The 13,936-nt window shown below is 35.9% G+C and overlaps 1 protein-coding gene across 1 annotated transcript in view; it reads right to left on the bottom strand.

Moving 5' to 3' along the window:
- Nucleotides 1–2,331: 2,331 nt before the first annotated feature.
- LOC110114489 (acyl carrier protein 2, mitochondrial) overlaps nt 2,332–13,936 on the bottom strand; it is a 35,220-nt gene continuing 23,615 nt past the window's right edge. Inside the window, exon 2 of the mRNA XM_020847387.2 lies at nt 2,332–2,791. Within this exon, the coding sequence (XP_020703046.1) occupies nt 2,615–2,791 (177 nt within the window). The 3' untranslated portion in view covers nt 2,332–2,614. The remainder of the gene's footprint in view (nt 2,792–13,936) is intronic.

Below are 13,936 nucleotides of genomic sequence, written 5' to 3'. Positions count from 1 at the left end.
TATTTTTCTCCCTCTTATATATAAGGGCTCCTCTTAATTAGCTAACTAATTAGTTAATTAACCATTAATTAACTATTTAACAGTTAATTAAAATTAAACTAGTTAAGGTAAGTATATTTACATGGATAGAAAATACTTGAAACTAGTATATTTAAATGTCTTTGATTTAAAATTATCTATTTCTTAAAGTATCAATTCATTAAATGTCTTTGAAACTAGTATATTTAAATGTCTTTGATTTAAAATTATCTATTTCTTAAAGTATCAATTCATTATGTTTCCAAGCATTGGTGTTTCTAGGCTTGTAAAGATATTGATGATGAAGAAATAAAAGAGGTTGTGATGAGATCTTGTTATTGAGAAGGGTATCAATGAGACTAATGACATATGAACATATAGAAAAAATAAAATTTATTTCACTTATAACCTTGTGATTTTGGAGAAATTATTCTGAGCGGTCACGAGACTGTTCGAAGGTGAATCAGATGTGCCACATCATCTTGTATACAGTGGTACACAGCTAAAAAGTGACATGACCTGTCCTGATTCGCCTTTGGTGACCACATAAAATAATTTCACATGATTTTAAGGCTTTCAAGTCATGATCATCATACAATCATTAGTCACCTATATTTTATGATATTTATTATTTTAAAATAAATTTAATATGTAATTAATCAATCAAAATTTATATTGTTTTTCTCTCAAAATAAATTCGGATCTTATCAAATTTAAATTCGAATATTTTCACTTTTTTTTGTTCATTAATCACTTGTTTTTATATAGAAAATACTCCATTTGTTGGTTTGTTAAATCATCAAATTATTTTATGATTACTATTATATTTTGCTGATGAAGCAATATAAATTTTTATTTATTTATTTTTCTTTTTAAATTTGACTTAGCAATTTTTAATGATAGAAGAAGGTACTTTAGCTTTGAGGTTTCTTTCAAATATTTGATTGGGCTTCTTGTAATAAGCACATTACTAAGACTTTTAAGCTTGAACTTGAAGCATGCATGATGAATGGACTAAAGATCAATTTAATGAATGCTTAAGCTATCATTAATGAATGGCGGACTAATTAAGGCTTTGGTTTGGACAACTTTTTTGTTATTTTTTAAATCAAATTTTTAGTTAAAAATTTTCTAGTTTAAAAATAATTATTCTAAAAAATAAACAGTAATAAGAAAGTCGTTCGAAATGAAACATAATGTTTCGTTTGAGACGGTTTTTTTACTGCTTCTTAAAACATCTTTCTGTACTAGAAAGTTGCTTTAAGCAGTCCGAAAGCTATCCCAAAAGAAACCTAAATCAGCCTTCTAACCATACTATAAACTATAAAATAATAAAGTTGGTGAAGGAATGGAGTGTTCAATTTGCCAATCGATTAGAGTGGTCATTACTTCATAGCTATGCGCTAATTAGGTTGTTGATTATAACGCTAATGATTAGTTTAATGTTAATTAATCTTTGTGTATAAAATAATGGATCATAATAGGTGGTCGGCTCATGAGTCGGCTTGACTCACTTACACCCCTTGATCATATTAATCATGTTGTGCTTGAGCTCAATCCTTATATTACATAAAATGATGCAAGCATGAGGTCATAGGGTATGAGATTTTACAATTTCACTTAGGAGTGAGTATAAGTGAGTCAAGTAGGTCAAGTTCCTGTTAATGATCTCAAGAGTAGAACTTATCATACCATGAGTTTGAGCTTTAAATTATACTTCAACTCATTTATTAAACAAGCTTGAACTCAGCCTAACTCAACTCAAAAACTTGTTGACCCACACAATTAACTTAAAATAAATTTAAATTAACATTATATAATATATTTTAATATTTTAAATTAATTTATATTAAAAATAAATTTTTAAAAATTAAAATTTTTTAAATCCTAAAAAAAATCAAGCTCAACAATCGAGTCAAGCTCAAGCTGAGCCCGAGCCTATAAATTTTTTAATAAGTCAAACTCAAGTTGAGCCCGAGCCTATAAATTTTTTAATGAGTTGAATTTCAATAAGAACTTAACAAACTTAACTCAATGAGACAAATATCCAAATTAACTCAACTTATTTACACCTAATTTCACTAGATAGGCTTGCACATAACAATCAAATTCTATTATAAATTTTAGTATTTATGATATTTGACAAACAAAAGGAAATTGCCAGTTCTATAAATAAGAAAAATTTGAGTGTTAAGATGAAATTATCCCATTATTTGTTTTTGATTGATGAAGCAGATGTAGAATAACTGACATTCAGGCAAAATGATCACAAGCATCTCTGATTGATGATTGGAAAAATGAGCTTCAGATTTGTTAGGAGAAAATAAGCAATAGAAGCAAGAGAAAGTTTTGCATGAAAGCCAAAAACTCTTGATACAGGAAAACAAAAAAAAAAAAGTCCTCTTTGGAGTACAGATGTTTGCCTATGGTGACAAGCTGATGATAAAACAATTGCCAGATATAATAATTAGGGTGGAGAAACTCCTTTGAAGTTTAGCCAATGCCTTGACACAAACATGTCTGATACTCCAATTGGTTTTGGGACAAAGAAATACATTATTGATGAAATATCAGTAGGAAGTTCCAACCTTTGACATCATTTTGCTTGAGGATGAGAGGCGATGAAGTCGACGGCGTCATTGATCGAGCTAATCTTGTCTGCTTCGTTGTCGGGAATCTCGAAGCCGAATTCTTCCTCAAGGGCCATAACGACCTCGACGGTGTCTAAGCTGTCCAGTCCAAGGTCAGTTTGAAAATTAGCCTTTGGAGTCACCTGCACAAAATATTCAGAATCTTTAGCTCAGTCTGATGCAAGGCTCCTCACAAAAGAGTTGGCATCAAGAATTTGGCAGTTTGTTGAACAAGAGGTGCTGAACAATTTATTGGCATGTTTAGGGGCTGTTTGGCTAAAGTAAGATTTAATTCAAGTAGGATATAGTAAATCCTGGAAATTCATGATTTAGTATATCTCGGGAGGAATAAAATCTGAAAATTATTCAGCATGACAACTATTAAATTTGTTAAATCTGGATAAACTATTTAGCTATTTGTTTCAAGATTTAAGTTCCCAATAGAGGAAAATCTTCAAATCCGTTAAATTCTATGATAGAATTTAATCAATAATAGGAATGTAATATGGGGATAGCTTAAAGATAGAAACTTTATGGATAATGGTGAAGAATTATAAATAAATTAATGAAATTTAGGTTTTCAATATTACTTGATCAAAGCTTTCGAGGTTCAACCATTTATTGATGTTCTTCAAAGTTCATAAAGCTAGGAATGGATAAATAAAGAGAGGTGATTATTAGGAAATAAGGAGATGTATGAAAATGGATGTAGAGTGATTATAACTAGAATTCATACCTTTATGTGGATGATTGGTTTACTCATCTTCTTATTTTGCACATTTTCTTTTGGTTTTCTTGCACTTTTTCCCTGTTTCTTCTACGAAATAATTCTGCATCCCTTGGTTTTTGAGTAAAGAGGGAAAGCAAATATAGAGAGGTTCAGAGAACAGCGCAAAACTGAGAGAGACCATAAGGAGAGCATTCAAGCAACCTTACCCTTGATTCAATATTCTTCAACAAATCACATACAAAATTAAAGAACCATTTATATAGATTAAATGCTCTTAATATATACCTAAAATGTGTAAAAGTAACAAAGAATGATATTATATATCTTTATTACATGACCATTAACATGAAACATAGTCAAAATATGCTTAAAACAAATGATTCTTCAACAAAGAATGATATGTATATTAAGCGTGGTGATGAAGATCAAATGCAACTTGAAAAATTGAGTACACCCAAAGGAAAAAAGAGAGAAGAACGCACAACTGAGAGAGAGGAAGAGGAGAGCATTCAAGCAACCAGACCCTTGATTCAATATTCTTCAACAAATCACATACAAAATTAAAGAACCATATATATAGATTAAATGCACTTACTATATACCTGTAAAACTAACAAAGAATGATATTATATATCCTTATTACATGACCATTAACATGAAACATATTGTCATTTTGTATGCATGGAAAGGTTTTAGCTATTTTAAGACGGAGATTGTGAAGGAACTTGAGGGGATTTGGAGGGTACATGGTTGGAGATATTGCAAAATCAATCTTATTTGAAGCCGAAATGGAAACCAGATATGAAGGAATGTCGTGAGACCCTAGTGGATTTAATTAGTGCTAGAATATGGAAAGGAATAGGTCAAATAAGAGAGAAAATTATCTTGATATGTGCAATTTTTCAAAAAATAACACGTAAGATCTTACCAACTAGAACCTTGGCTTGTGTAGGTGGTTTAGGTGATGGTGGGTGTAAGGCTGTCAAAAAAGTTTATTGTTTGTGTTCAACCATGTTCAACTTGACAAGTAGCTCCAACTCGGCCTATTTTTACAAGCTTGTTTACTTAAATGGGTCAAACACAAACATAACATTGTTCATGAGTGCATGCACATGCGCATGCGTGTGTGTGAGTTCATGCATTCTTATATGCATATATAGATGTATATAGATATATAGATTGTGTAAATTGATATTCATCCATGCATATTTGTATGGATAAATATATATTCCCATCATAGTTGCACCCTCCATAGCCCAAGCCTACTACAATGATCCAACATTATATCGAGCTACCGATGTACCCCAATCAAATTATGAGTAGATAAAAAAATATATAAAACAATTAAAGATCTCTGCATCATTTTTGTCCAATAAGAAAAAATTGAAATCATATGTGCAACCAAACTCCATGGCCAGATATAGGCCTCAAGGCACATCCATTGAATGAACATGAGGATCAAAAATTTAAAAATTAGTGGAATAGATTTATAAGGGATCAATAATTATAGTATAATACTATAATTAAGAAGGCAAGAATTATCAAAATAATTTAGAGTTTAATTGATGGACTTGTAGCCCTTGACAGAGTTGTGCATTTAAAAATTATGATGTAAAAACCACATGCCTGAATAAGTGCTAATATTATTGATATCCAAGGTACCAAGATTATAAGAAAAGAAAAGGCAAGCCAACCATCAGAGTTGGGACAACAAGAAAGGGAATGATCCCCTCCATTACAGACCAAACTTAATGCAATATGTTACCGAGAGATGAGTCAATAAATTGTGAAATGTTGAAGCACCTATTAGAGAAGGTAAGAAAGAACAAATAAAAAATAATTGAACACAAAAAAAAAGAACTCAAAATCATATCATTAGCATTCCTACACCACTAGTTACTTAGCCTACCAACTCATCAAAACTAGAATAAAAGATTACAAGCCGCCAACAATATGTAGTACCTACTGACCCAGAGTAACACTGCATCCCATGCAACAAGATTTAATCACAAATATACAACAACCACCGAAGCCCCAAACTCAAAACAAGTAGAACAATACATTAAAGTAGTAGGCCATATGATGGAGGTAACACCCAAAACGAAAGACATTAGCCCACACAAGCCCGCATAATCCAAAGAATAGTAATTAGTAACACTGACCATCAATAAGACTGAAAAAAGGCAATAAAATCATCTAAATTGTAAACTTAGCTCAACCCAAATTTAAAATCAATCCTTTTGCAAAGCCTCTAATCAGACCTAAGAATACACACGACATTATAACAACACCAATATAAGAAAAATGCACCGTTCCAGTGATTCATATGAAAACCCCAGGGAGCCAACCCCATACCAACAAATAGCATGCCCACTAAATCACATACAACAGTAAAGAGGAATACAGAAAATATAAGAACTTCAATCAAATGCTTCGCAAATTCAATTTGCCTTGCCTATAAGAACAATGCCACTAAATCTCCCTAATTGGGGAAGACTCTAAAAGGCTTTACTCTCTTTTAATATATACACGATCAAAGCTAAATAATCAACAGCTTTGTCAGCCTCTTAATGAATGAGGGAGAGAGAGAAAATTACCATCTTGTAGCATTCTTTTATTTAATTTTATAACTAATACTAAAAACATCTCATTTCTCAAGCATGCAATTCAAAGGAAATAGTGAAAATTGTCCATGATCCAGAGAGATAGAGAGAGGAGAAAATTCAAGCAATCAAATTCTTGATTCAATCTTCATCAACTGATCATATGCAATACTATTAAACCATGTATATAAGCTAAGTCTCTTCATGCATACTTAAAATATTTAAGATAACAAAAAAAAGGTAGTACTTCTGTATCACATAACCATAAACATTAAACATTTTTAAAGAACGCTTAAATTTATTTTGACATGCAGAAAACATGAACACATGTTGATGGTCTGATCAGAAAATAACTAATAATTGTGTTAGTCCAGCATTAGTTGACCCTTGAATTTTAATAGGGGATGATGTCCCTGATGAGAAAGCGAGATAGAATATGTAAGAATATCGAATTCAAATTAAATTTTCATGAAAGAAAATTATATAAATAACTTTATTCTTAGACTTTCATGCAATAAAAACAAGCCTTTATCCCACTACGTGGAGTCGGCTACTCCTGAAATTTCATTAAAACTAAAAAATCATACTTAAATTTAATTTAAACTAATTCCTGACATGGGGGCATTCTCTTAATTCAAGCATGAAAAAGAACACAATATCTAACAAACAAGCCATTTTTCAAATTTCATGCACCCTATCTTCATTTCATAATAACGTTAGTATTCCTCACAAGCCATTTTAAAATGTTGAGGGCGACATTTTTTCAAGGTAGGTAGATTGTCACAACTTGATAATTATGAAATTATTTTAAAATTAAAAATATGAAATTTCTGAACTGGAGCACTGTGGCGCTGGATATTTCGGTGCTCTGGCGCCCTAGTCTCAAAAAAATTTAAAAATAATTCAACATGGCGGCGTCAGGGTTTCGAATGTGACAACATCATGAACTGACATGCGGTACTATGATGTTTGAGCACCACAGCGCTAGGCCACAAATAGTACTTTTATATATATTAATTCCTAAACCTAAAGCATTAAGCCATTCCTCCCTCTCTCATTCATGTGGCTTGTAGTGGAGGAGAGAGGGAAGAGAGAGAAATTTGGGTTTTCGTCATTTTCATTCGTTGTTTCAGTTAGGAAAAATCTTTTGATCGTAGTTTTCAACCTAAACCTACTTTTATTTTCAATGATTTTATATCTACTGATTTAATTCCCAAAAATGATAAAAATACATTTTCTCCTTATTTACTGCACTTTCTATGTAACCTTTTGTATATGATAGATATGACTAATATGAACATTTTGACTTTAATATTATTGAATTTCACCAAGTAAAATGAAAAAAAAAAATGATTTTTTGAAGTGATTGTCTAGTATATAGATTTTCCTGTATTTTATAGATTTCAACATTTCATGTTGCATTTCATACATTAAGCCATTTGCGGCATGTATTGATAGCATATAATGATTAATGACCAACTCATACAATTTGGATTATAGATGTTGAAAATACCACATTAAAGATGGGTGACCAGATTCGTTGAACTATATGATATTGATAGCATATAATTGACTCATGCATTTCTTATTCATGTTCATACATATATAGTTTCATGATTATATATATCATAGACTGTTATACTAAGCATATGTTAGCACTACTTATTCATAGCATACTGATATGACTCTTGTATGTTCTTGATTCACCTCACTGATAGAATGATAAAAATTGAATTATTATAATATCGATGTGTTGTTACCTACAGTACTGATTTATTGATTACTGATGCATTTACATTCTCGCTTTGTTGTTGATTTATGAATTTCAACATAATAATTCTGACATTTTGTTACTGGTCATTTTGATTTGTACCATAGACAACTAATTATTGATTATATTAAAAGTCATTGATTTTATAAATTGAGATGATCATGCATATTAATTTTTGAATCTTACATTGAATTGGTGAGTGTTTGGTTTATGTTAGGTTTTGTAAACTCAATATATGATTTAATTAATTTCAGGCCAGGACTCTGTGGAGTGAGGTTGATTGAGATCTTCAAGTTTCTCATTTTATTAGCTTTATATTTTGTTTATTCTTTTTATAGTAAAAAATTTGAGATAATTATTGATTCTAATGATCTCTTGGTTATTATAAATATGATTTTGAGAAATGAATATAATTTTATATTTTGATATATATGATATATAGATTTACTTTTGTTGGATATATTGATTTATATTGATGATTCATAAAAGCTCTGGCTGATAATTTAAAAGATAAAATAGATAATTATTTCAATTTAGATCTTAGGACGTGACACCTAATACTTATAACTATTATGTATTATTATTGTATTGGCATTCAACTGTGCATAGGCTTTAGAGAAGATGCAAATGATTTTTCTTTGGAGATATTATGTACATGTACAATAGTCTAAATAAGATGATTATGATAGGCAATACATGAGTTCACAAGTAACCCTAAGGGGAATACTTGAGTTCGAAGCAATCCTAACAACAATCGGTAAAAACAACGAGAAAAAATGAAAAGATTTATGGTGGAAACAAACAAAACAGTAATTCGAATGATGGAAACTAAAGCAAAATAAGATAGAAGCAAAGATACAATTGATCCTCAATTCGAGAGGAGGATCATTCTCTCCCAATCTCTAGACGAAGAGTCTAAAGCCCAACACACAAAAGAGAACTCCAAGAGAACAATATTAAAGCATAACTCTAACCCTAATCCCTCCTCCCATACTTAAAACATACAATTAAATATTTAAAGCCAAATTACTCCCTTGCTCTTGCCGCCCCCTCCTTTGCCTCCAATTACTTTGAATTTGAATCCCTATTGGGCCCCACTCCTTCCTCTCTCCTTATATCGCCGCCCCTCTCCTGTAGCAAAGAACCGGCCTCTTCAAAGAGGCTGGTTGGGGATGGGTTAGTCCACTAGGGACCGGTCTAACAGTACCGCCCTCCAAAAGAATCACCTTGTCCTCAAGGTGAAAACAAGGAAACTGATGTTTCACCCTCTTGTATGGCTCCCACATGGCATCGTAGTCAGGAAGATTATTCCCCTTGATCAGCACTTCCTTAGTTCCATCTTCTTTTTGGCGAACCCCCATCAACTCTAAGAGTTCCAGAGTCATCTCTAAATCCTCAGTAAGTGTCATCGGTAACTCTGAGCTGGCTGTATAATCTCCAATGGTCCTTCTCAACTGAGATACATGGAAAACCGGATGTATAGTCGACGTTGGTGGTAGTTTTAGCCGACATGCTATCGCTCCAAATTTCTCCAAAACTTCATAAGGTCTGAAATAACTTGGAGCAAGCTTCTCGTTCCTATAGTTAGAGACTGTCTTTTATCTTTATGGTCGAAGCTTCAAGAACACCATCTCCCTAACTTCGAACTGGATGTCCTGACTATGCCCATCTGTTTGTTTCTTCATAATCTGTTGAGCTCTCAGTAGATGTCTCTTCAACTCCCTAATATCATGTCCCTCTCCTGCAAGTACTCTCCACTGAAGAAACTGGAGTACTTCTACTCCCAAAATGCACCAAGTGGGGTAGATCTCTTCCGTACAACACCTTGAACTGGGACATATGAGAAGCAGAATGATATGAGGTGTTATATCAATACTCAGCCCATAATAATCACTTGGCCCATAACATGGGTGTCTTTGACACAAAGCATCTGAGGTAGCCAGGTAGGTTTCCAAGCTCTGGTTGACCACTTATGTTTGGTCATCCATCTGTGGGTGGTAGGCGGTGCTCCTTTTTAACACTGTTCCCTGCAATCTGAATAGCTATATCCAAAAATGGCTGAGGAATACTTTATCCCTATCGAATATTATCGCCTCTGGTACCCCGTGCAGCCTGAATACCTCTCTGATGAAGGCTGATGCTACTATCGCTGTCGTGTAAGGGTGTCGTAGGGGAACAAAGTGAGCATACTTGCTCAATCTATCCACTACTACCAAGATCACCGTGAAACCTTCTGAATGGGGCAACCTATCTATGAAATCCATAGATATCTCCTCCCATACTCGCCCTAGCAAAGCCAACAACTGTAGTAGTCCTCCTGGTGGCATGGTCAAATATTATTTCCTCTGACATACCTCACATCAGGACTAGGGGTGTCAATATTTGACCCGACCCGAAAACCCGATTCGAACACGACTTGAAAATTTCGGGTTCAAGTTAGGGTTGACCCGGAAACTCAAAATCGACCCGGTTTGACCTATTTTTAATTAATTTAGGAGGGTTTTAAAATATTGTTATGAAATAAGTAAATGATATTTCAAAAAATTATAAACATTGTTGCCCAAATTAAATTAAGCTTGATTTATTTTAAATTGATTGAAATAAACCTTACATTAATTTAACTTAGATTTAAATAAATTGAATTAAATAAAAAAATTAGCAAAACATACCTGAAGCGGGTTGGGTTCGGGTTCAAAAAACTGACCCGTTTGCAAAAACGGGTCGAGTCAAACAGTGGACCCGAACCGGACCTGTGACCTGATTTTGATAGCCCTAATAGGGACACTATCTCCTCCACATCCTTATACATTCCCTTCAAGTACAACTCCGAGGTTAGCCTCATGTAGTTCTTATGTACCCCTAAGTGACCCCCAACTACACTCCCATGGAACTCCTGAAGAAAATGTGGAATGTGAACTAATGTTCTGGGCATCACAAACCTTCCCTTGTACAGTAGCCTCTCCCCCTCCAAAGAGTACCACAAGTGGCTACTCCCTTCCCTAAGTAAGTCGGCCCTGATCCTTCCCAACTTCTCATCCTTGTCGCTCTCCTCCCTGATGGCCTCCCAATCTAGCATCAAATGAACTGATACTGCCATTGTCTGCAGCTCCCCCATACACCTAGACAATGCATCTGCTGACTTGTTATCCACTCATGGCATGTACTTTATTTCAAAATTATATCCCAACAATTTGGACAACCACATCTGATGCTCCTCAGTCACCATCCGCTGCTCTAATAAGTACTTCAAGATCCTCTAATCAGTTCTGACAATGAAGTGCCTACCTAACAGGTAGGGTTGCCACTTCTGGATGGCTAAGACGATGGTCATTAATTCCCTCTCACAAACTGATTTGAGCCTGGCTCTGGCTGTCAACACCTGACTGAAGAAGGCAATGAGTCAGTGATTCTGCATGAGTACTGCCCCAGTCCGTATCTGAAAGCATCCATCTCCATTATGAAAGCCTGAGTGAAGTTTGGTAAAGCTAAGACTGGTACAATAGTTATAGCCTTCTTTAGTCTCTCAAATGCTATTATAGCAGCATCTCCCCATAAGAACACATCTTTCTTCAGCTGCTCTGTCAGTAGCCATGCTATAGTGTTGTATCCTTTCACAAACCTCCTATAGTAACCATTCCGTCCTAAGAATCCCCTCAACTCTTTCAGATTCTTAGGTAAGGACAGCCACCTCAGCATAGCCTCAATTTTTGACTGATCTATTGCCACCTCTTCTTTGGATACAATATGTCTCAAATACTCCACACTAGTCCGGGCAAAACAACACTTCTTCAGGTTAGCCCTCAGCTAATGTTCCTGTATAACTCCAAAGACCATCTTCAAGTGCTCCCTATACTCAGTTTTGTTGTACACCAGTATGTCATCAAAAAATACCAAATCAAACTTCCGGATATGCTATATAAACACCTTGTTCATCAGAGACTGGAAAGTAGCAGGGACGTTGGTAAGCCCAAACGACATTACCAGAAACTCATAATGCCCCTCGTGTGTCCTGAAAGCTCTCTTGGAGATATCTGCCTCAGACTTCAAATCTAATTTAGAGAACATCAGTGCCCCAATCAATTCATCCAAGAGCTCATCAATCACAGGAATTGAAAACTTATCCGGCAATGTCTCCTTGTTCAAAGCTCTATAATCCACACAAAACCGCCAGCTCCCATCCTTCTTCTTGAACAGTAGGACTAGACTAGAGAAAGGACTCACACTCGGCCTGATGATCCCTGCCTCCAGCATCTCACAGATCAGTTTCTCAATCTCATCTTTCTGAAATTGATGATATAGGTAGGGTTTGACGATGATGGGTGACACACCTTCCCTCAAGGCGATGGCGTGCTCCTACTCCCTCGGCGGTGGCAAAACTTGAGGTGACTGAAACACCTCATGGAATTACTGAATCAACGGCTATATAGAGAGGGGTATGTCCCCTCCCTTCTCCACTCTAGATCCCTCCAGACTGTGCAGCTCCACCAAAAATACTTCACCCACCACTTGTATATTCCTCATCATAGTTTTAAGAGAAACCATGGATTTGGATAGCCCTGTATCTCCTCTTATCACCACCTTCCTCCCATCTACCATCAACTCCATCACGAGTGCTCCCCAATCAACCTTGGTATCTCCCAAGGTCTGTAGCCACTTCATCTCCGGGATGACATTTGTACTCCCTAACTCCAGTGCAAGAAAATCTTCCCTCACATGAATCCCTTTGATAGTCAATAGCACTCCACTACAGATCCTCTGGCATTTCTCCACCTTTCCCATACCCATCATCACCCCATAACACCCGGTATCCACCAATTTCACTCCCAATTGGTCGACAACTTGAGTGAAAATGAAATTTTGGATAGCTCCACTATCAATGAGCATCACCACCTCCATGTCTTCTATCTCCCCCTTTTACCTTCATGATATGATTAGTAGTGAATTCTACCACCGAGTTCAGGGAAACCTCGGCCAGATCCAAATGCAATTTCTCCTCCATCTCCTCCTCTAACTCTACCTCACCTCCCTCAGTTTCCTCGTCATCACAGACGATGAGAACTTGAAGAGTTTGGTCATTGCAAGTATACTTCTCATCACACCTGAAACACAACCCTTTAACCTCTTCTCCTGCATCTTCTTCTCTGTCAGCCTCTTGAAGTTTCTCCTATTGTCTTCTCCCTGATGGTCTCCCGAATTCCTCCTGTTGCAAGACCCTTAGGTGCTAGATGGATGGTCGTCATCCTGTAAGTGCCTCCTATGCTGCTACTCATGGCTCCCTTCTCTAGATTCCTATGATTTTCAACTAGCTGTGCTAACTTCATGACCTCCCCTAAGTCACGAGGCATCAGAATTTTCACTGCCGCTAGGATCTCTGCCTTCAACCCCTTCATGAAGTTCCCCTCCAATACACTATCTGATAATCGCTCCACCCTATTGGTCAGGTGCTTAAACCGCTCATGGTAGTCTGCTATTGATCCCTCCTACACTAGAGCAAAGAATTGCTCATAAAAATCTCCTCCCCGGTCGGTTTGAAAATGTTCTATTATGTAATCCTTGAATTCTCCCTAGCTTCTGATAGGTCTCCTCTAGTCTCTTCATTGGTACCATGACAATGCTTTTCACTCCAAACATAAGCCTGCCGTTGTTAGTTTCTCCTCTTTCGTTGGCCCATTGACGGAGAAGTGTCTTTCCACCCATAAACATCATCCCCTTCGGCTATGGACATCTTCAACTTCCTCGCCTTATGATCTCCCCCATTTCCCCTTATTCCTCCATAGCTCCCCCTTTCCTAAGTGCTTGGCCCTCCCCATGTCTCTGATGGACCGGTTCACCCTGAACCGGTCCGGCCTAGACCCATGCGGGTCTACAGGCGGAGGGGAGAGGGGCGGGCGGTCCGGTTGGACCAAGGGGCCCCATCCACTTAAGTGGGGGCATTTTGGGGAGGGAGAAATTGTGTGTTGGTATGAAGGGAGCCATTAGGGTTTAGTTGGGATCATTATGAAAAGTGTATTCTCTCTCTTATTTTCTCCTTAGCCTCCTTGCTCTTTTCTAGGATTTTCTTGTGGGAGATCTTGTCCTTCTCGAAGTGGACAAACTTATCTTGTTTTCTCTTGGTTTTCTTATGCAAAGGTTTTTGCTTCTCATCTCAACCCTCTTGTGATTGTTCTTCTTTGGTTTTGGTGGA

The sequence above is a fragment of the Dendrobium catenatum genome, unplaced genomic scaffold, assembly GCF_001605985.2.
Source record: "Dendrobium catenatum unplaced genomic scaffold, ASM160598v2 fragScaff_scaffold_1608, whole genome shotgun sequence".
Taxonomy (NCBI): domain Eukaryota; kingdom Viridiplantae; phylum Streptophyta; class Magnoliopsida; order Asparagales; family Orchidaceae; genus Dendrobium; species Dendrobium catenatum.
Note: the sequence above shows the minus strand (reverse complement) of the source record. Positions and strands in the feature narration are given on the sequence as shown.